At 59.6% G+C, this 20,536-nt stretch overlaps 7 protein-coding genes across 7 annotated transcripts; 2 read left to right on the top strand and 5 right to left on the bottom strand.

Moving 5' to 3' along the window:
- Window positions 1-430: 430 nt before the first annotated feature.
- On the top strand, window positions 431-1,738 carry HRG_05078 (ACR, yagE family protein; the record flags this gene model as incomplete). Its single annotated transcript, XM_044863549.1, has 1 exon — window positions 431-1,738. The coding sequence occupies one exon, from the start codon at window positions 431-433 to the stop codon at window positions 1,736-1,738; it is 1,308 nt and encodes a 435-aa protein (XP_044722163.1).
- Window positions 1,739-3,508: 1,770 nt separating this feature from the next.
- Window positions 3,509-5,150, bottom strand: HRG_05077 (DEAD/DEAH box helicase domain-containing protein; the record flags this gene model as incomplete). Its single annotated transcript, XM_044863548.1, has 3 exons — window positions 3,509-4,894; window positions 4,977-5,049; window positions 5,107-5,150. 3 exons carry the CDS (start codon window positions 5,148-5,150, stop codon window positions 3,509-3,511), a joined length of 1,503 nt encoding a protein of 500 aa, XP_044722162.1.
- A 692-nt stretch (window positions 5,151-5,842) lies between these two features.
- On the bottom strand, window positions 5,843-7,634 carry HRG_05076 (cytochrome b5-like heme/Steroid binding domain-containing protein; the record flags this gene model as incomplete). Its single annotated transcript, XM_044863547.1, has 4 exons — window positions 5,843-6,336; window positions 6,391-7,126; window positions 7,176-7,456; window positions 7,520-7,634. The coding sequence occupies 4 exons, from the start codon at window positions 7,632-7,634 to the stop codon at window positions 5,843-5,845; spliced, it is 1,626 nt and encodes a 541-aa protein (XP_044722161.1).
- Window positions 7,635-8,531: 897 nt separating this feature from the next.
- HRG_05075 (XPG i-region domain-containing protein) lies at window positions 8,532-9,834 on the bottom strand (the record flags this gene model as incomplete). Its single annotated transcript, XM_044863546.1, has 3 exons — window positions 8,532-9,056; window positions 9,110-9,676; window positions 9,736-9,834. The coding sequence occupies 3 exons, from the start codon at window positions 9,832-9,834 to the stop codon at window positions 8,532-8,534; spliced, it is 1,191 nt and encodes a 396-aa protein (XP_044722160.1).
- An 819-nt stretch (window positions 9,835-10,653) lies between these two features.
- HRG_05074 (uncharacterized protein) lies at window positions 10,654-12,861 on the bottom strand (the record flags this gene model as incomplete). Its single annotated transcript, XM_044863545.1, has 2 exons — window positions 10,654-12,742; window positions 12,806-12,861. The coding sequence occupies 2 exons, from the start codon at window positions 12,859-12,861 to the stop codon at window positions 10,654-10,656; spliced, it is 2,145 nt and encodes a 714-aa protein (XP_044722159.1).
- A 1,468-nt stretch (window positions 12,862-14,329) lies between these two features.
- Window positions 14,330-15,299, bottom strand: HRG_05073 (WSC domain-containing protein; the record flags this gene model as incomplete). The annotated part of the gene is made up of 2 exons (XM_044863544.1): window positions 14,330-14,344; window positions 14,412-15,299. 2 exons carry the CDS (start codon window positions 15,297-15,299, stop codon window positions 14,330-14,332), a joined length of 903 nt encoding a protein of 300 aa, XP_044722158.1.
- A 3,548-nt stretch (window positions 15,300-18,847) lies between these two features.
- Window positions 18,848-20,078, top strand: HRG_05072 (saccharopine dehydrogenase [NAD(+), L-lysine-forming]; the record flags this gene model as incomplete). The annotated part of the gene is made up of 2 exons (XM_044863543.1): window positions 18,848-19,633; window positions 19,683-20,078. 2 exons carry the CDS (start codon window positions 18,848-18,850, stop codon window positions 20,076-20,078), a joined length of 1,182 nt encoding a protein of 393 aa, XP_044722157.1.
- Between the last annotated feature and the right edge of the window lie 458 nt (window positions 20,079-20,536).

Genomic DNA, 20,536 nt, shown 5'->3' with positions numbered 1-20,536 from the left:
ATAGGAGGTGGCAGACGATAGAGCCTGGATGGTGGGCAAACCAGATCGAGGCGGAGCCAGTGACGGTATCAACGGTGGTCTTTCTTTCTGGGCGCTTTCAGTGGGGATCGAAGTACTGGTACTCCCTGTCCAGTGCCTTGAAGCTGCGCAAGGCAAGTATTATATACGGAAAACGTGCATGTAATTTTCACGCCTCCTCCGTACCGCCTGCCGTTCTCCATTCGGCCGGGGCATCCCGCTGCGGGGCACTCACGTGCAGCATCACATGCCGATTAGATAACGGGTAAGAGGCCCTTGCGTTGCTCAACGTGCGCCACACCTTTTTTTCTGCACCGGATTTCAAGTGCAATGTCGACCGACCTCCAATCGACAGACGACGAATCCACAGCTTCCGACACATGCACATGGTGGCCGAGACCGACGGCTCGTCATGAGGGCTGTCCCGCAGAGGATCGGCCTCGTCAACGTCTCGCGACAAGTCGTCACCAGCCCCCGGCCGCGGCGATGCCTCCACCTCACCGCGCCCGCCGGCCTGCCGCGGAAGCGCTACTTCTTCACCTCGAACCCCTTTCTCTCCAGAAACCCGGCTGACGAGTCCAAACCGCCGCTCTCGCCGCCCCCGTCTGAATCCGCCCTCGCCGCCGAGCATGCGTCCACGTCAACGGCCGCCGCCCCCGCCCCCGCAAAGAGGAAGCCCCCGCGCGCCACGACGGCCAAGAACTCGTTGCGCCGCGTCGCCATCATCGCCCAGCAGCCCAAGCGCGACGCCGCCGCCGCCGCTGCCCACAAGCCCCAGCCCCCGTCGCCCGAGGGCTCGGAGCTGGACCCCTCGACCACCATGAGCGCCGCCTGCGTGGCCGAGTCGTTCAACATGCCCATGGTGCTCGAGATCCTGGCGTCGCACGGCTTCGCCATCGACCCCGACCGTACCGGCTTCGACGCCGGCGAGGTGGTGCACGCAAAGGGTGTCAACGGCGGCGACATCTTCGTCTTCCCCTCGGGCACCATCGTCACCTGGTCGCTGCCGCCGGACGTGGTCACCAAGCAGCTGCTGCGCGCCGCCGAGGACGCCCACCCGCCGCAGCTGCGAGAGGTCGAGGACCTCGACTTCGTCGTCGATACCAACAAGGCTGAGAGCACCATGAAGGGCGACCTCGTCGTACTCGGCACGCGCAGGGAGCACAAGGAGGGCGACACGCTCGACACGACGCTCGCAAAGATTGCCTTTTCCTCGGGCCTGGCGCGCAGCACAAAGCTGGCCGTGCTCGAGAGTGCGCTGACGTCGTACTTTGAAAGCACCAGGAACATCCCCGACCTCCTCTCCCGCGGCGCCGGCGTGCCCCTCGGCCGCCGCTTCATCCTGCAGAAGACGGGCGAGCTGCTCAGCCTCCGCGCCCGCCTCAACCACTACTCGGAGCTCACCGACTCCCTGCCCGACATCTTCTGGGACAGCCGCGCCGAGCTCGGCCTCGAGGGCTACTACGACCAGGTCGGCCGCGCCCTCGACGTCAACGTCCGCATCCGCACCCTCAACCAGAAGATGGACTACGCCCAGGAGATTGCCACGGTCCTGCGCGAAATGTCGAGCGAGCAGCACGGCACCCGCCTCGAGCTCATCATCATCCTCCTCATCGCCGTCGAGGTCGTCTTTGAGCTGCGCCGCATCGTCCTCGAGTGGGGCCAGGAAAAGACCACTGCAAAGGCTGTAGTAGTCGAGCAGCTCCGCCCGCCGCAGTGAGTGCCTCGGCGGCCCATTTCTCGCACGCCCCTTTTGCGCTCTGCCATGGGAGGTCTGTCTTGCTTCGTGGCATTGTATTATACGTTTGGCTGGTTGGCGCCGCTTCTGGCCACAGCGCCCACCTTTTCGCCATTGCCGTTGCATAGCATTCTAGATTTCTCGAAACAAAGGATACCCATCTCTTCAACCCCTCCACCGCTCTTTGTGCCAGATCCCGATAAAATCATCCCGTAAACTGTGTCTGGTCGTAGAAGCCCTGGTCCTCGAGTCGACGGCGGCCGCGCCAGTCTCCCAACCACGCACCGCCCGAAAGAATCTTTCTGGGCTTGGTACCTGGTTTGTATCCAACCTCGCCCTTCTCACGTCGCCGACTCTTCCCACCCTGACCAGTCGGGAGCCCCCGCTCTTGATGCCACGGATACAGTAGCATGGCCTGCATTCTCGTACCGACATCGGTGATAGCTCTTCTACTTCTCCTTGCTGACCATCTCGGCTTCGCTCGTCAGCTTCTCTCTGGATATTACTCGACGTGTTTCCAGCGCTCCGCAACCCACAGCATCAAGCACGCAAGTGGACACATCAAGATGAGACAGAATTGATTGCTCAGACAAGGCCGTCTACCTCACTAGCTCTAGATGCTCAAAGCCCGACAAAAACACGGGAGATATGCCCCCATGCCCCAGCCCAGAGCCAGAGTCCCCAGCCAGTCCGAAAGTTATCCGACCCCGTCCAGCGTCCGTCTCAAAAGTTTTTTTTCGGTTTTTTCTTCTTCATAGCGATGCCTCTCTGCCCTTTCAAACCTGCCAGCCGCAAACACCAAAAGTTTGACGTCGACGTGTTACTCGCCCAAGAAATGGGTAATGTTTCATAGGAAAGCACGCGAGGTGCCCAAACGTCGACGCTTCTTGGCAGGGCCCTGGCGAGTCCGGCCAGCCGCGGCTAGGGAGCAAAAGTCGACTCCCAAGCATCTTCGATGGGTGCAAGAGGCATCCTCCGCAACACTTCGGCCCCACTGGCCCATTCGTCCAACGTAGTCGTATCGTGAGTGGTATCGTCGAACCCGCCCATTGCAAGGCAATCGTCTGGTCTGTTCCCAACACCCTTTGCCAAGGCCCCCCTTGCGGGCGAGGAGCATGCAGAAAAACGAGCCTGGTCGAGCCTTTTGCGCCGCACCTCGTCCCGTAGATCACTCCATGCAAAAGCCACGCCAACGCCCCTCCTTGTAGTGCAACCGCCGCTGTCATAACGAGTAGCCGTTCCCCATCCGCTTCCTCCCGCTCGGAGTCTGCGCATCCTCTCGACTCCCTCTCTATCCTTTCATCGCATTAGGATTTTGCTTAGAGCGGGCTCGGACGCCGATCCAGCGCCAACGAGGGTATGTTACAAGTGACAGCCTTCTGCGCCAATGCAACTCGGGGTAAGATAGAAGTAGGAAGAAAAAAGGTAGGCGAGACTGTCCTCCAAGACAGAGTCCTGTCGTGTCCTCTCGCCTGTCGATGAGTGAATGATCCCATCCTGGGACCCGAGGGAAATGGTCCGCTTCCGGGACCAGGAGGGAGCGAGGGGCGGCGTGTGGTCATCGTCCGTGAGTATTCGAGTCCGATTCGCCGCCCCGCCGATTCGCCAAAATGGGCGAATAATGTACATCCAACATTAAAATCAACATCAGTCCCTGTGCTGGCGATAAAAATAATCCATGTTGAGCTCCAAAACGCCGTCCGTCCTCACCTGCACCGCCGCTTACCCGAGGTCTCGAGCGAGACGACAAGGTTAGGACTGCGGATCGCGGGGCGGGCCTCGGCCACGACCGCCGCCGCCACGACCGCGGAAGCCGCCGCGGCCTCGGCCCCGTCCACGTCCGCTGGGGTAGCCGTTATGCTGGCCGTTCTGGCTTTGCCAGTTGCTCTGAGGCTGGCCTTGGTGGAGGGCCTGTTGAGGCATGGCTTGGGTGCCCGGCTGCGCATTCTTGGGGAGACTGGAGATGGGGCGGGGGATGGAGTCGGGATTTTCATAGACATAGAGGCTCTTGTCGATGCTTGGGGGGATGGGCTGGATTTCGGTTCCGAGATCCCGCTCAATGTTGTAGAGATTGAAGCGGTCGTCCCAGTTGATGAGGTTGATGGCGAGACCAAGGTGGCCGTAGCGTCCGGACCGGCCAATTCGGTGGAGGTAGGTTTCGGCGTTCTTGGGAAAGTCAAAGTTGATGACGACATTGACGGCCTGGATGTCAATGCCGCGGGTAAGGAGATCAGAGCAGACGAGGTTTCGGCACACACCGTTGCGGAAGTCGTGGAAGACGCGGTTGCGGGCCTGCTGGGCCATGCGGGCGTGGCTGTAGAAGCACGAGTAGCCCAGCTCGGTGATTTTCTTGGCGAGCAGCTCGACGCGGTTGGTCGAGTTGCAGAAGATGATGGATTGGTTGATCTGGAGCTTGGAGAAGAGGGTGTTGAGGCAGTGGACCTTTTGCTTTTCCTCGACAAAGGCGTAGTATTGCGTGATGCCCCGCAGGGTGAGCTCATCCATGAGGTTGATTTCGTAGGGGCTTGTCATGTTGCGGTCGGAGAAGTCTTTTACGGAGACGGGGAAGGTGGCGGAGAAGAGCATCACCTGGCGGTCCTTGGGATGGAACTGCAGCAGCTGCTCGATGACGGGGGTGAATTCGACGGACAGAAGCTTGTCAGCTTCGTCCATGATAAACATGGGGCACTCGCTCAGGTCGGCGACGTTCTTGCCTGCCAGGTCGAGGATTCTGCCGGGGGTTCCGACGACAATGTGGACGGGCTCCTGGAGCCGCATGATGTCGTCGCGCAGGCCAGTGCCGCCTGTGGTGACCATGATGTTGACGCCGAGGTGCTTGCCCAGAGTCTTGCAGACTTGTGACGTCTGCATGGCGAGCTCGCGCGTGGGGACGAGGATGAGGCATTGAATCTTGGAAACCTTGGGGTTAATGCGCTCGAGGATGGGGATGACGAAGGCGGCAGTCTTGCCGGTGCCGTTCTTTGCTCTTGCCAGGATGTCGCGGCCAGTCAAGGCGACGGGGATGGCCTCTTCTTGGATGGGCGATGGCTTCTCGAAACCGGCTTCGAAGATGCCCATGAGCAAGTCTCGCTTGAGCGCAAAGTTTTCGAACTCGAGGCCTTTTGTTTTGGTAACATCCTGCAGGTGGTTTGCGTCAGTCGCTGGTGCAGATCAGATAGTGGGGATGAAGCAGCGAAAGGAACAACCGGAGAGCACGTACTTCTGTTTGATGCCGGTTGTCCTTTGCGGGAAGTTTGAGGCTCCGCTTCCAGTCGTCGTTCTGAGCTCCTTCGCTACGACGTGCGTCAGCAAGCAGAGAGCTACGGGGAGCCGACACGGCTGCCACGGACCTGAGCTGCGTGCTTCTCAGCTGATCTGCCAGCTGTTCCGACATTGTTTGTGCCTCGTCTGCCCGTGCGCAGACAGTGAGAGCCACGAGGCTATTCGCTTTGCCTGTCCTCGACCGGTCAAACGACGGGTCCAAGGAGCCGCTGCTTTTGGTTTTTTACTGGGCGGAGGCGGCGGAGCTAATCGGCGAGGTAGTGGCCCGCCGTTGGGGAGCTTCGAGGGGACGTAACTGCTGGGCGTGGCACAAAAGGCCTCGAGGGTTCGCGGGAGAGGAGGTTTGTTTGGATCGTGGTGGTTTTTCTGCGCCGGAGGGGAAGGGATTTGATGGATGAATTGGGCGAAGTTCCAGTTCAAGGCGGGCCGAGCAACGCGATGTGTGCTTGCTCTTGGCCAGGGCACGTGACCCAAGGGGGCTCCTCCTCCTCCTGCCGCTGTTCAGGTACCGTCCACTGCGTTGCATTGCAGCATCATGGCTGCCATGGCTGCTTGCCTCTTCTCACCATTGTCGACTTTGGAGCCCAAGCAGTGTGCAGGCCATAATCAACATGCTTCAACCGGGTGCCAAAGCCAACGATCGAGTCCCATTCTTACATCTCTCCTCGAGAGTCGAGAGTCTGCCTCGGCCTCTATTGCCGCGGAACCGTCTACCAGAGAGTCTCCCAAAAGGAAAACAAGACAAAATACAAGACCCATCTTCATGTTTATCCAAAGACGGCACACGCCACTCCAACTTGCGGCCTATAGCTTCATGCCCATGGCCTTGGCCACCCTCAGGCTCTGCCTCATGCTCAGGTCCAGCATAATCTCCTCGCTGCCGCCGGGGATGGCGTACGCCCTGACGTCGCGGTACAGCCTCTCCACCTTGCCGCCCTGGCCGCCGCGCGAGTAGCTCAGCCCGCCAAAGATCTGGCTGGCCTCGCGCGCGCAGAACTCAAACGTCAACGTCGACTGCGCCTTGAGGCTGGCAATGGGTCCGCCCAGTCGCAGCATGGCCTCGGTCTCGCCCATCTTCTTGCACTGGTACACCAGGTTCTCGAGCCAGTTGTACGACGCCTCAATCTGCCGCGCCATGTGCGCCAGCTTCATGCGGATAACGGGGTGCTCGATGAGCTTCTTGTCAAAGGTGCGCCGCTTGTTGGCGTACTTGACCGACTCTTCGTAGCAGACGCGCGAGAAGCGGAGCGACTGGATGATGATGCCCATGCGCTCGTGGTTGAAGTTTGTCATGATGACTGGGAAAAGAATGTCAGCCCACGATATGCCCCACGTCCCCGGGAGAGCCGTACCTCGGAAGCCCTGGTTCTTCTTGCCCAGCAGATTATCCACGGGCACCTTGACATCCTCAAAGGTAATGTACGTGGTGCCCGACGACCACACGCCCTGGCAGTCCATGCGACGGGTGCTGACGCCCTCGCCGCGCTCAATGAGGAGCAGGCTGACGCCGTTCATGCCGGGCCCGCCGGTGCGCACGGCCGTGGTGAAGTAGTCGCACCAGATGCCGTTTGTGATCCACTTCTTCTCGCCGTTGACGATGAAGTGCTTGCCGTCGTCGCTCAGGCGCGCCTCGCACGTCAGGTTGGCCACGTCGCTGCCGGCGTCGGGCTCGGTAATGGCCAGGCAGATGCGCTTGTCGCCGCTGAGGATGCCCGGCATGATGCGGTCCTTGAGGGCCTGGCTGCCAAACTTCATGACGGGCGGGCAGCCGATGCCGAAGCCGCCAATGATGTTCCAGACGAAGCCGCCCGAGCCGGTGCGCGACAGCTCGTCCGTCAGCAGCATCTCGTGGAACAGATCCCACTTCTCGGGCGGCACCGACTTGACGGCGGCCGCGTACTGGGTCGGGAACTTGATGCCCAGCAGGCCGGCCAGGTATCCGCGGCGGCCCATTTCCTTGTAGATTTCCTCGGGCACGCGCTTGGCCTCGTCCCACTCGGTCACATTGGGCTCGATTTCGGTTTCCACCCACTCGCGCACCTCGGCGCGCAGGGCAGCGTGCGTCTCATCAAAGTAGGGAGAGTGGTACTGGTCGGGGGTTCAGCCACGGCGCAACGAGAGAAGAGAGGCCACTTACGCTCTGGTACCAGGCAGGGTCGGCAAAGGGAATCTGGTGGCCAAAGGGCTCGAGGGGCTCCGAGTCGTCGTCGTGGCTCGACGTCGCCTGCTTCTTGGGGGCGGCGGGAGCCTTGGCGGGCGCGGGGCTGTGCTCGGCCTTGGGCTTGGGCTTGGGCTTGGAGTCGAGCGAGCCGACCTGGAGCTTGGCCTGGTACTTTTTGAGGATGCCCTCGTTGTGGTATTTCCAAAACTGCTTGGACGCGTCCTTGCCGGCCACGCGCTGGAGGATCTTTTTGCCGCCTGCATGGTTGCGCCGTCAGTCACTTGCGTCAAGGCCGGGAGACTCCAGGGGAAGGTTGGTACCGGGATGGTCGTCCTGGAACTTGGTCAGGTCGTAGACGTCGCCATCGACAATAATGTACAGGTCGTCGGGCTTGTTGTGCGACGCAACGTCGCTGGTCGCAAAGACCTTGGACATGGTGGCTGGGTGGGTTGGGTAGGTTGTGAAGAGGTCAGATGGGTGGTGGGTGTGGAAGCGAACGGAGAGAGAGAGAGGGTTGGGGGTTTTGGGCAAGGGAAGAGAAGAAGGGAGGAGAAGGGGGGGACGGAGGGAAGAGATGGGCTTGGGCCGTTGCTCGATGGAAAGCTTAGCTTGAAGCCAATCGGCAATGGAGACTATCACATGCCTACTTAATTACCTACGGATACATGCTTGATTACCTTGTTGCCATTAAGCGAATATAGACCCGGTGCAGCCCCAAAGTGTCCCCAGATTCTTTCTCCCCCACAAGATGCGGCACCGGCCCTGCAAATGCACCTTATTATCATGCAGCACATGACCTGCCTCAGCCTTCTACCCTCCTCCTTGGTGCCTTGCCTAGGCATACACACGCATGTCCACCGTTTGATCCGTCACGCGACGCTTGCCTCTCGGTACCTGTCAAGCATGTGAATGCGCTGGTGCTGATGTCACCGCCCTCGTCGAGCCCCGGAGCCTCGCTGGTGGGGGCGAGCCCATGTGGGGGGGCGCCAGAGGACAGCCGAGGTAACTAGATCCGTACCGGGACGGCCACCAGTCAGAGCGTCAGCGTTGCCAATATCCGGCCGGCCCCAGGCTTGAACCCACTCTCCGGACTACCGGTTTCCATTGAGACAAGAGACGCGACGAAAAGACGGAAAAGTAGGTAGACGACTAGACGGTCTGTCCGTGTCACTGCGCCCTCCCACGATCATGTATGCACCTGTAGAAAAAGACGAAAAGTAGTGTCGTCTTCACATCCCGTGATATGCTTGGTCCAAGCCCCTTTCTCCAAACGCCAGAGCCTCACCCCTATCCCAAAGCCCTCCTCAGACGCCGAGGTGCCACGGCTAAGCGCTAAGCACCTCCTGCGCGCGGCTTGGCCTTTGCAGCCGCCTTCTCCTTCTTGTCCTGCCTCAGCTTCTTCTTCTTCTCCTCATTCTTCTCCTCCAGCTTGCGCTTGTGCGCCGCCCTCTCCTCCTCCGTCTTGGCCACCGGCTTGAAGAAGCCCTCGAGCCGCGCCTGCTGCGACGACTTGAGGTTCTTCTCCAGCCGCGCCCCGCCGCTGCGCACCCGGTCCTCCGAGAAGCCCTTTTCCGTCACCAGAAACGTCACCAGCCCCTCAATGTCGGGCTTCTCCCACTTGAAGTCGCACAGCGCGTCGTCGGCCTTGCGCACGTCGGGCTCAAAGAAGAGATCCCGCGCGTCCTTGAACGGCCAGTCCTCGGGCAGCGTGTACTTTTTCTTCGAGTCCTTTTCGATGGCCTCGACCACCTTTTCCAGCGACCCGTGCTCGCGGATCAGCTTGAGCGCCGTCGTCGGCCCAATCTTGGGAATCGGGTCGAGGTAGTCGCAGCCGAGGAGGATGCAGAGATCGACAAACTGCAACGGTCAGTTGGTTTTGAATCATTGGCGGCCACGCCAAGGCAACCCACCTGCTTCCGCTCCATGTTGAGGCCCTCGAGGACCTTGTCGAGCCGGATCTCCTGGATCGGCTCCTTGCGCTGCTCACTAAAGGTGAGATGGCGTAGCAGAATGGGCGTGTTGAAGCACAGCGTGTCCATGTCCTCGCTCGCCGCCGCGTACACCTTGCCGGCCTGCGCCAGCACCGCGCACTGCGCCTCGGCCTCTGTCGGCGCCACAATGTAGGGGATGCCCATGAGCTTCAGCAGGCGCCGGCACTCCTCGTTGTGTTCTCGCGTCACGCGCACCGTCCGCCTCGAAAACTTTTCCACGTCCTCGGCCGTGCCCGTCTCCTTGGCCTCCTCGAGGCCCTCGGTCGCCTCTTGCTTGCGCTGGAACCGCTTCGCCAGCTCGCCCGACTTGAGCTTGGGCGGCGCGCCGTCAAACACGTAGAGGGGTTTGATGCCGTTGTCCACCATGCGCAGGGTGCGGTAGAACATGCCCATGAGATGCGACGTCGTCTCGCCGCTCTCGTTCATGAGCTGCTGCCCGTCGGACCGCACGGCAATCAGGAAACTGTAGATGCTCATGGACGCGTCCTGGTCGCCAGCCTGGTCAGCGCCTCGACTAAATCGGCATTACCGGTGATTCAACGCACAATGGCAACTTTGCGACCAAAGTGGTTCTTGATCTCGCCCTCCTTGATCGAGTCGGGCGCCTCCTCCTTGATGATCTGGAACAGCTGCTTGATGCCCATGGTTGCTGTATGCCTGCTCCGCGGCAGGACTTCGTGCTCCTCGCAAGCTATCTGACAATACAAAGGCTGGCGGGTTTGACGATGCCGTCTGTTGCGATGCGAAGGCCGAAATGTATTGGGTGAATGCTATGAACAAGAGACGCGCCAAAAAAAGAGGGTCGTGACGCGAACAGGACTTTAAGTGGTCCCACTTTTATTACCGCACAGCCGGAAGCCCGAATAGGCACGACAAGAAGATGACCAGCCTCTGCGGAGTATCCAGATCCAGAGCCCATGATTCGACATGCGATACTCTCCCATTCCATCTTTCCAACAGGCAAATCATCCATCATCATTCACGCCAAAGTCATGTCCCGAGGTCACCACCTCCCCCTCCATCCGACGACCGCCAGCAGTCCTCTGAGGCACGGCGCCGCATCGTGCTGGCCAGGCCGGGGTGGAAGATGGCAGGTCGCTGCTCGCGCAGGGAGAGCAGTAGTTCAGTGAGACGAGTTGCTCCTCCTCTGCCCTCCTTTGCAGATGCCATCGGGTTCTGTTTAATCTACCGCTCGGAATACAGAGCAGTCAAGGAGGAATCTAGCCTTGCGCTCCACCTTGCCGTGCGGAATTGTCAAGTGCCCCTCGGGCCTTGCCTTGGCAAAGGCGTCGTCGTCGTGCAGAGCCACTGGGTCTGCTGGGGGATCATGGAGAATGCCCAGCACTGCCTGGTCTATATCCACTATGTCTGGGTATCGTACATTCGTCTCTCTCCGAGATGGTCCCCAAAGTGGCTGCAGATAGTCTCAGTGTCGGCTCTGGAGGGTGGCATCAGCAAGCTTCTCACCCGTCCTCGAAAAATACCTTCTTCCTCCCGCTGCCCCGGCTGTCTTCCATGCTGTCCAGCGCCTGGTCGATTTCCATGATGTCCAGCATTTCGGCCTCGACGTCACGCGTCAGGTCGGCGCTGACATCGGCTGCCGCATTCAGCGTGTTCATAAAGTCGAATCCAACGCGCGGGCGAGATGGTAATTGTGCCAAGGGATCCTTGCCATCAGGCGTGTCGTCTTGATTCTTCGAGATAGACCGCCGCCTCAAAACTCCAGATTTGGACGTGCCGAGATTGTACGACATGCTGGCAATCCTGTCATTCTGTCCGCGCACAATGATTGCGTCCGATCGTTCGCCCTTTGAAAACGGCCGTCTCCTTCGCCTGTCCACCACACCGCCAATCTTCGTCCCAGGGCCATCCTCTCCCTGTCGCACAACAACAATCCGCGACTCGCCTTGGATCAGGACGTCGACGGGGAGACCGCCGTCCGGGTCAATCTGCCCACTGCTGCTGGTGGGGTCTGCCACGAGGCTGGCGCCACAGCAGCGTTCGCCGAGAAGGCCCGTGGATAAGTCAAGGAGCTTGACCATTCTCGTTGGCTGCGCTCCGCTGAACAGGTTGACACCGCCACCGTGCCCTCTCCGCAGCTGCGAGTCCCAGAACTTGGAAATCGCCGGGATGACGCAGACATGCTCCTGGCCACCGATCCAGAGGACCAGGCTCTCGTCCTGGAGAACCCGACCCGCCGAGGGCAGCGCAACTGTCCTGATGCCGCCCCGGACGCTGGAGAGGCGGTCAAGCGTTGCCGCCGTGCTCAGGGATGCAGTGGCCTGGCGTCGTGTGTGAGGGGTCATCGGTGCGAACTCTCCCAACGAGTTCTCTTTTGGTTGTGTGGCGATGCTACGCAGCGAGCCAGTCCCTTCGACATGTCCAGATACGCTAAAGACCGTCAACGCCGCGCCTTGAACGCCAGGCTTGAGTTTGTTGGAAATGGCAGCGCTGGGCGGAGAGGGGCTGACGCCGTCGACATCCCAGATCCCCCACATGCCGTCGGCCAGGAGGGCGAAAACTGCACGCCCATGCGATATCCACACAGCATCCAAGATGGGCTTCCTAGACGCCGAAGGTCTGGCAAACGGCTGGTACAGGGACAATAGCCAGGACCCTTGTGGCGGAAAGGGGCCGACTGCTTCGGGTTCGGGCGGCAAGGACGAGGCAGCGAGATCATAGATTCGGACTGCCTGACGCGAGGAAACGGTGAGAAGCTGCGTGGTGTGCGTCGGGTTGAACGAGATGCTGGTGAGGGGATGCGGCAAGAACTCGGTCTGGAACGGCTCCAGCGGCCGCTGTGGCTTGGATCTCCAGCCCAGCGGAACATCCCACAGCAGCAGTGTGCCGGAAGCTTGCATGGAGTGCGCCGCTACCACAACTCTACCCTGCTTGACCTGTGACTCTGGTGAGTGCTTGGACTTGATCAGATTCATGGCGAGTCCGTCGCTATGCCTCGTCTGTCCACCGAGGAGAACCAACGACTCGCCCCAAGCCCCAGAACCGGCTGTTCCGGCCAGAAGGTCGGTCCTCAGCTCCGCCCTCGCCTTGCTCTCCGGCGACGGGGGCGTCAGTGGCAGGGTGATGAGGTAGACGTCGTTGGTGACACAAGACACGGCGAAGACCATCTTCTCCGCCAAAAGAGGGGCATCTCCAGCCGCGGAGACGTCTTGAGCAGCACACGGGGCCATGGGTATCACTGCCACATTCAACACGCTCGTACCCAGGGCCAGGTCAAGCGTCTGGATAATTTGGGGATACGGGGTGCGCTCTGCGACGTCCTCGAAACGCGGCTTGTCCTCGAAAGTTGGCGTCGCCTGCGCCTTGGCAGGCGGCTGGTCGTCGTCGTCGGAATCGATTATCATGATGACATCTTCAGAAGCCCCGTTTCGCTTCTCCTTGGGCGCTTGTTTTTCTGCCGGTTTGAGTCGTCGACCGCCTCGCCACACGAGCGTGACGCCATTCTCGTGGGCGAATATCAAGATGGTAGCGCCTTGGGGAGACTGGACGGGATATGTCTGGACGTCATTGATGCGACGCGACAGGTTGTAGCTTTGACACAAAAATTAGTTCTCCCGTGCACTTGTTTATCTGAATTCAGATGTCTTGACCCACGTGAATTGCCAGTTCTGGGCCGTGCGACGGATACGAGGCGTCGTAGCCGAGCTCATCGTGCAGGTTGTGCCGGAGCACTCCGGGGCGAGTGAGACTCTCGTGAGCTCCAAAATGTTGCTCTCGAAGCTTTATCTCATGGTATCTGGCGGATGGGGAGGTTAGGCGATGGTGAGGTGGGAGGTCGGCGAAATGCCTTGGAAGCTTTGCAAGTCGCTAGCGGTGTTTGTCGCCCGTTGGAAACTTTTCAGCGCACCGGCCTGGCGTACCGTGTCGCGCAGCTACGAGCTTTGGTTGGCTGTCACGTGATGCGCGTAACCCCCTCGCAGCATGCTCTCCAATGTCCACGCTCGTTACTCCGTATTTCGTACGCAAAGCATTTGAGCAGAACGCGTCACGTGTTTTTGGCCTCTGCTTCCATCAGTTATCGACTGCAGTACTGCACACACGGCTGACTTGATGTCAGGTAAAGACATGAGACGCATTGTCCAATGACGCTGGGACAAGGCCACTAACATCACGCAATCTACGGAGTAGGTTGACGAACAGTTGTGCCAGCGACGTGTCACGCCTTCACGGAAAACATTGCCTACCAGGCAATCTTCCCAACTAATCCATCAACGACCATGTTAAGATGGTGCTACCTAAAATTAATGAAGCTTTTCGAATACCCGTCGGCGACTCAAGAGATCCGTCTACACATGCAGATCTGTCCACGAGCCGACATGGCAGTCCCGAGCATTTCCCCAGTCCATCACCCTGAGACGGTCATGGCGACGCGATATGACTATACTTAGTTTTACTATGGCGCAATCCATACGTACATTCCTCCCCAGACCCTACCAGGAAAATGTCCTTCGCTCCTCGTCCGAAGAAATATAAGAATAGGTGAAAAAAGAAAGCTCGGTCGGCGACCATCAGACATGTCGTCAAAATATTGTCCGACAATGGGCTCGTTCGACGCGCCTTACGTTGCGGGAGTTTCATGGCCGAGTCTCGGCGTCGATCTTCTCGCGTGAGGTGCGGGGCGAAGTGTCATCGTGTTAATCGACCTCGCCCAAGATCGAAAGTCGAGAATGCCAAAATCGGTAGAGCCGTCGCCCACAGTGACTCTGATAGACATCACTGGGGCGGATGGCCAGATTGGCCCATGCTTCGGCTGCCAGCGGGAGGCACAGGTCAGTGAAGCAGCTGAAGTGATGACACTGATCTGAAGTCGCCAGAGCCGAGCTTCGAAGGTGAAGTGAGAAGTAAAGAGCGGATGGCATAGGGGTCAGCGGAGGTGTATCGCACGTGCCGTCGAATTCGGCCGTCTCCTCTGGGCAAATAAATGCACAACCCTACGCCTGGAAGCAAAACGAGTCAAACGCCGCCAGGCCATTGGTCGGTTGCCTACCAATGGGCTGAGCTTCATCCCAAAACGCCGTGAATGCCCGAGTGGTGGTATTTTTCAGAGACAAAAGAAGAAGAGGCTCGGTTTATATATTGACAGATTCCGCTTGTCGTGTCACTGGGCTAGTTTTGAGCTCATGCATTGGTGACCTGTGACGGCAAGTTAGAAAACGGTCTCGGAGCCGAGGGCCTGCGGGTGTTGGGGGGATCGACATACCCGAAGGATCCTGCGCGAGTAATCTTCATTGTCTGCGATGCTGCCGTCACTCATTCGGCGGTGGGCCAGAACGGGATCCAGACGCGAATCAGTCATGGACATGCTTCCACTGCTGCCGGGCGGCTTGGACCCGTTGATGAAGGCGTTGACTGCAGCATTCCGGCGGTGTTCCTCCTCTATCTCCGAGTTACGTCTCCGCCGAATGAAGAAGAAGATGCCGCCGATTAACAAGGCAGCAGCGACCACACCAGCGACTGAGCCCGCAACGATGGGAGCTGTGTTGGGGCCGCTCTTGACTTCGTCACCGGCAGCTGACGGCCTCGCGGTTCGGGTTTGAGTGACAATAGCTGGTGCCGTAGAATCCGAGTCGGTCGTCGATGAGCGGGTGGGATCGGACGACGAGCTCGAGGAAGACGAAGAGGCCGGCTCGTAGTCTCCGACGTTGACTGTGACACCGGTGTTGTAGACGGACCAATGGCCGGGGTTGCCGAGTCCACCACAGGCCTCCAAGGGGTAGGAAGGGCACGGGTAGTTGCAGTTCCCGTCCTCGACAACATCGGACGCGGGCGGATAGACAAAGCCGCAATAGCACTGCGGGCCTTGTAATCCCGAAACTGGGAACTTGCCTTTCTTGCAGACTTCGTTGCAGGACCCCGATGACATGTTTTCAACAGTGTGAGTGGTCATGTTACCTCCCGATTTGTAGCACCCATGGGGGGTGGGCGAGTTCGGTAGTGGAAAGGTCGAGGGCTCCTGTTTGGCCTTTGACGTCTGGCGGCCGGCTAACGTGCCCATTTCGTCACGGACGACGAGCGTGGGCGGATCGAGTGCGCCACAGACTCTCGATGCAACCAGCATGGCCGCGCAGGCGATTGTTGACGTCTTCATGACTTTGGTTTTTAGTGGCAGCCGTACGATGGAGCGAGTATTGTAGAGAAAAGTCTGTCCTCTTTTCTTTCCCCTGGCAATGGGAAAAGAAATTGACCGGCTTCGTCGGTCGACACCCAGGCCACGAGAAGTAGATTTGCCGTCGCTGTCGTCGGTCGTCGACGTGAAGAACGTGAAAAGGCAGCTGAACCTGCCCAGTCGAAAAGGCGTCCAGTCAGGAGAGGGACAGCCAGAAGCCCAAATTCGATGGCGAAACGGGCATGAGAGGGCGGTTTGGTGACCTGTACTTGCCAAGGCACCGTGGCCCGATGCCGCGTCGAAGGCAGTCTATCCGGGGAGAAGGGTTGATTCGTGGCCGTACACGGTTCGGAAGTGCCTCGAGGGGGGGAAGGACAGCACAACCCGCGCGTTTGGTGACCAAAAGGTTGGCGATATGGACGGGTGGCCTGAATGGAGTTGAGGCAGTGGACTCGGGGGGGAAGGGGGGGAAGGAGGGACTGGAACGAGCGACGAGGTGTTTTGGTTGAAAGTCGGCGTTGACTGCTGGGCGAGAGAGCGAGCGACGAGAGAGGGAGAGTGGGAGTGGGCGGGAAAGAATAGGAGGGAGCTGGAGGATGGCAGAATGAGTGGGAACGCCCGGGGGTGGAGGGGGGTATGGATAATTAGGAAATGACCACCTAATCAGGCCAGGGGCCAGGGGAACAGTGGAACACGCAGGTATCCGACACGAGTGGGCGGGGATAGTCAGAAACCTTTGAGTACCTGGGCAGGACAAAGAACAAAGGGTCCTCCGGCTATCTGAACATGGGGATTCGAGGGCCCACAGACTGCTAAGGTACGAGGGATGCTGGGGTCTCAGGACACAATGACACATGTACCTGGACAGTATCCCGCAAACGGGGAGTACTTGGAGGCGCGTGGCCAGTCGCTAGCTTGACCAAGCTGGTCAGGGGCCGGAGCAACCAAGGCAACCCAAGGCAGAGGGCCATACGAGGCTTGCCTGCGAGGAGGAAATTACTCACGGACCCAAGGTGTGGGCGTCGACGAGCGCTGGTTGGCAGACGTTGATGGTGGATGACCGCACAGGACCACCATTACGGCAGACGGCTACTGCACGTAGCGGACGATGGCGTGCGTATTTGAGAGCGCCCAGATGCCGGAAGGGGAGCGAAGCGCCGACGAGCAGACAGGAACAGTGTTCTGGGTAAAGTCAGGGCATTTGCGCAGGGCATTTGCGCAGGGCATTTGCGCAGGGGGCTCAGGATTCTCTCGCCCATCACACCGGCGCAGTCTGTCGGCGGGCTGGAATGGCGGGCGCCTATTGGCCGGGCTGCGCGTCAGCCACGCAGACGCCGTATCGGGTACTGGGCGCGGCGACGGGCCTGCTAGGCGGGCAGCGGGCCCGCTCGGCCACTTCCCTAACGGACCACATGCGTCGGCCAAGGCATCAATGTCCCGTGTACTTGAGCTAGGATTCCAGCTCGGCCCCCATTCGCTGGGTGGTAATTACCGCGCTAGTGCGAGCACATGTCTTTCTCCGCAACAACAAGGGGCTCCACCGACAATGGAAAAGAGCGTCGTGCCCTCGGCGTCGACGCATCAATGCCTACGGAGTGCTAGGACGGATCGATTGTGCTCTTGTGTTAGGGTTGGCCAGTGCATAATGTGACTGTGCTAGGTACGTAGTGGCCGGCCCACCCGGTGGATGAAATGGGCGCGAGCGATGCGACACTGCACAAATGGCGCCTCCATTGTGCCCGAGGCCGACCGACGGGCACGTGTCCGGAGGAGAAAGGGACGAAAATCACGAACGCGATGGTGTCGTTTCCGCGGACTCACATGGCCAACTGACCTGACCCTTGCCCTCTTGCATCCTGACGACGACAGGCATGGACGACGGAACGAGGCCACGCGGTTGCTGTTGGGCCCGTATCAAAAATGGGGGTGCGTGAACGATAATGCAAGGTCCTGCAGGTACTTTGTGGTCCCATCTCCGCGCATGAGCCGAGTACTGATCGCTACCTGAAGCACGATGCTGCCGGGGCACACCGTTGCGTACCGCCTTTGTAGACGCGGCCTGGCATTGTGGGTTACAGTATGTACAACAACAACATCGACATGCTGCTCAAGGTTGCACAAGTCGCCGGGCGAAGACATAACTTGGTTTCCTTTCTTCTCGTCCCTTGCTCCCTCGCCCCCTTTTTTCTCGTTTCCTTTGGGTTCGCGCGGTTTCGGTTTCGGCTCCTAGCACCAACGACGGCTCGAGGCCACCAGCGAGGCGCAAATGCAAGGGCCGTGCAGCGCAGCCCCCGACGGAAACCCCCCGACACCATACGCATGGCAGGCAGGGCGTCGCAGGCAGCGTCCAAGTGCTGCACTCGTGTATCGACGCTTCTACACTGTTGGGAGTGGGTTCTCTTGCGTTGCGTGGAGACCAAACTCGCCATACCTTCTTGGCTGTTTATGCGGTGTACGGCCTTGGATAAACTACAGCGCATCTCGCAAGGGAGCAGGCATTTGAGCTGTGTACTGTACACACGCATGAGCAGACGCGAGTGGAGATTGGCTTTTTTTTCTCCTCACTCCGCGTCTCTCTGGATGATCCCGGGAGCCTTGGCTCAGCCTCTTTGTCCCAATGGCCGTGGACGGATGTACTGTACTACTCACCACTGCCCATGCGCAATTACCTTGATTCTAATAATAACCCAGAATTGCTCGGCAGGGTTCCCGAGCGAGACATTCTACAGGATACAGAGAATGAAATAGGCTTACAAATTTGTCGGCGCCGGAGCACGCATCGTCTTGCTGGCATGCCAACGAGATGATGCAGAGGCACCGCGCTCGCTCCGGCCAGGTGAAGCGCGCGCGCGTCCGGAATGCCTGACGCCGACGCATTCGTACGTGTTCGTCGAGACATATATCGACACCCGGTCAACCGCAATATATCGGACAAGCAATCAAAGAGAGGACCAAGGCAAATATGTGGGGATCAAAGGTTAAAATGTCTGCCATCTCGTCTTCCATCCTGGATTCGACCGAAGTGGAATAATACCTTCCTTGCTTTGATCGCTGGTAGGTACATGCCTGGGTTACTAAAGGCAATCCACGTGCTCCAGCTGATAGATACGTACAGGTATCAGTAAGCTCCACTGATGAGGTAAGCCGCAACCTCTTACCACGTGTAGCCGGCCGTTGTTGGCTGGCCTCGATTGCGGTATCGGAGCCGGCATCTCGGTGACTCAAGATGAAGTCGAAGCAACAAAAAAAATTGGCATCGCCAGACAAACATACACCGAATGAAGCTCTGCAACATCTTGCACGCGCCCTTCCGTCCTCGCCTGCTCTGTTCAATTGCAGCCACGCCGGGCACCACTAGCCAGAGCCATTCATATTGTGCGTCAGACACACCGCCCCCAAAATAATTCATCCCCGCGTCCAACATCTAACCCACCCGCGCCGCAGGACGCCGAGTTTCCGTCGTCATACCAAGCATCTTTCCACCCATCATTGATCCGATAAACCACCTCTCCCGGTGGTCTCGCAGCAAGATGGGCCAACAACAACACCCCGCCATCCTCCTCCGAGCGGAGCAGAAGCCCCTCGAGCACCGCTCCTTTTCCCCCGCCGTCATCCGCTCCCTCGTCGACGCCGGCTACCCCGTCTCGGTCGAGCGCTCCTCGACCGACCCCGACTTCCGGCGCATCTTTGACGACGCCGAGTACGCGGCTGCGGGGGCCACCCTCGTCCCCGCCGGCGGATGGCCCAATGCCGCCCCCGGCACCCTGGTCCTCGGCCTCAAGGAGATCCCCGAGGACGACTTTGCCCTGGCCAATGACCACATCGCCTTTGCCCACTGCTACAAGAACCAGGGCGGCTGGGAAAAGGTCCTCGCCCGCTTCCCGCGCGGCGGCTCCGTCCTGTACGACCTCGAGTTCCTCGTCGACGAGCAGGGCCGCCGCGTGAGCGCCTTTGGCTACCACGCCGGCTTCACCGGCGCCGCTCTCGGCGTCAAGGCGTGGGCGCGCCAGCTGTCCCACCCCGGCGAGAAGCTCCCCTCGGTCGGCAGCTTTACCGACGGCCGGGGCTACTACCGCAACGAGGACGAGCTGGTCGACCAGATCCGCAAGGACGTCGAGGCGGGCGAGAAGGCGTTGGGCCGCAAGCCCACGGCCATGGTGCTGGGCGCCCTGGGCCGGTGTGGAAAGGGGGCCTGCGACTTGTTCCTCAAGGCCGGCATCCCCGCGGAGAACATTACCAGATGGGACCTGGCCGAGACCAAGGACCGGGACGGCCCATATGAGGAGATTGTCCAACACGACATCTTCCTCAACGCCGTAAGATTTCCTCTTCTCCCCTTTCGAGTTGGGCTGACGAGGCATGCAGATATACCTTTCCAAGCCCATCCCTCCCTTTGTCAACGGCGACCTCCTCACCCGGGCAGGCCGCAAGCTGTCCGTGGTCGTCGACGTGTCGTGCGACACGACCAACCCGCACAACCCCATCCCCATCTACAGCATCAACACCACCTTTGACGACCCCACGGTGCCCGCCGAGATCAAGGGCGACCAGAACACGGGCCCGCTGTCCGTCATCAGCATCGACCACCTGCCCTCGATGCTGCCGCGCGAGGCCAGCGAGGCCTTTAGCGAGGGCCTGCGCGAGTCGCTGCTCCAGCTCAAGGACCTCAAGACGTCGCGCGTCTGGGTGGATGCCGAGAAGCTCTTCAACGAAAAGGTTGCGCAGCTGCCCGAGGCGCTGAGGGGGCCGCACAGGGGATAGGCGTCTTTCGTGTAACGTCTATCCATGGCATGGGGCCGCGGCCGAGGATGCAACAGGCCTGGCTCACTAAACAAGACGGCACAACGGGGTTTGCTCTTGCTAGTGGACATGATGACATCATGTCTTGTGTACGTCACAATTTGCACCCTGAGACTGGTGGTTTCCAAGGTACAGATGAGTATAAATCATCCTTTGCCGTCTGGCCGCAGTCTTTATCAAGGACATGCAGCGCATGGACGTAGTCGTACAGCAGATGCATGTTTCGTAGTCGGCTAACACGACGGCCAAGTCCCGGCATGGACCGTCAGTCTTGGCCAATGTAAGCAGCAGACCCAGGCGAGGACGACAAAGGGCGAGGCAAGGCGTGAAAACAGTTGTTGGCCGCTCGCTTGTATCTAAGGCGTCCAGCGAGATGCATCGCGCGTCTCGAGGCTGGCGCCACTCAACGGCAGCTGGAC

The sequence above is a fragment of the Hirsutella rhossiliensis genome, assembly GCF_020360975.1.
Source record: "Hirsutella rhossiliensis strain HR02 chromosome Unknown scaffold00004, whole genome shotgun sequence".
NCBI classification, from domain to species: domain Eukaryota; kingdom Fungi; phylum Ascomycota; class Sordariomycetes; order Hypocreales; family Ophiocordycipitaceae; genus Hirsutella; species Hirsutella rhossiliensis.
Note: the sequence above shows the minus strand (reverse complement) of the source record. Positions and strands in the feature narration are given on the sequence as shown.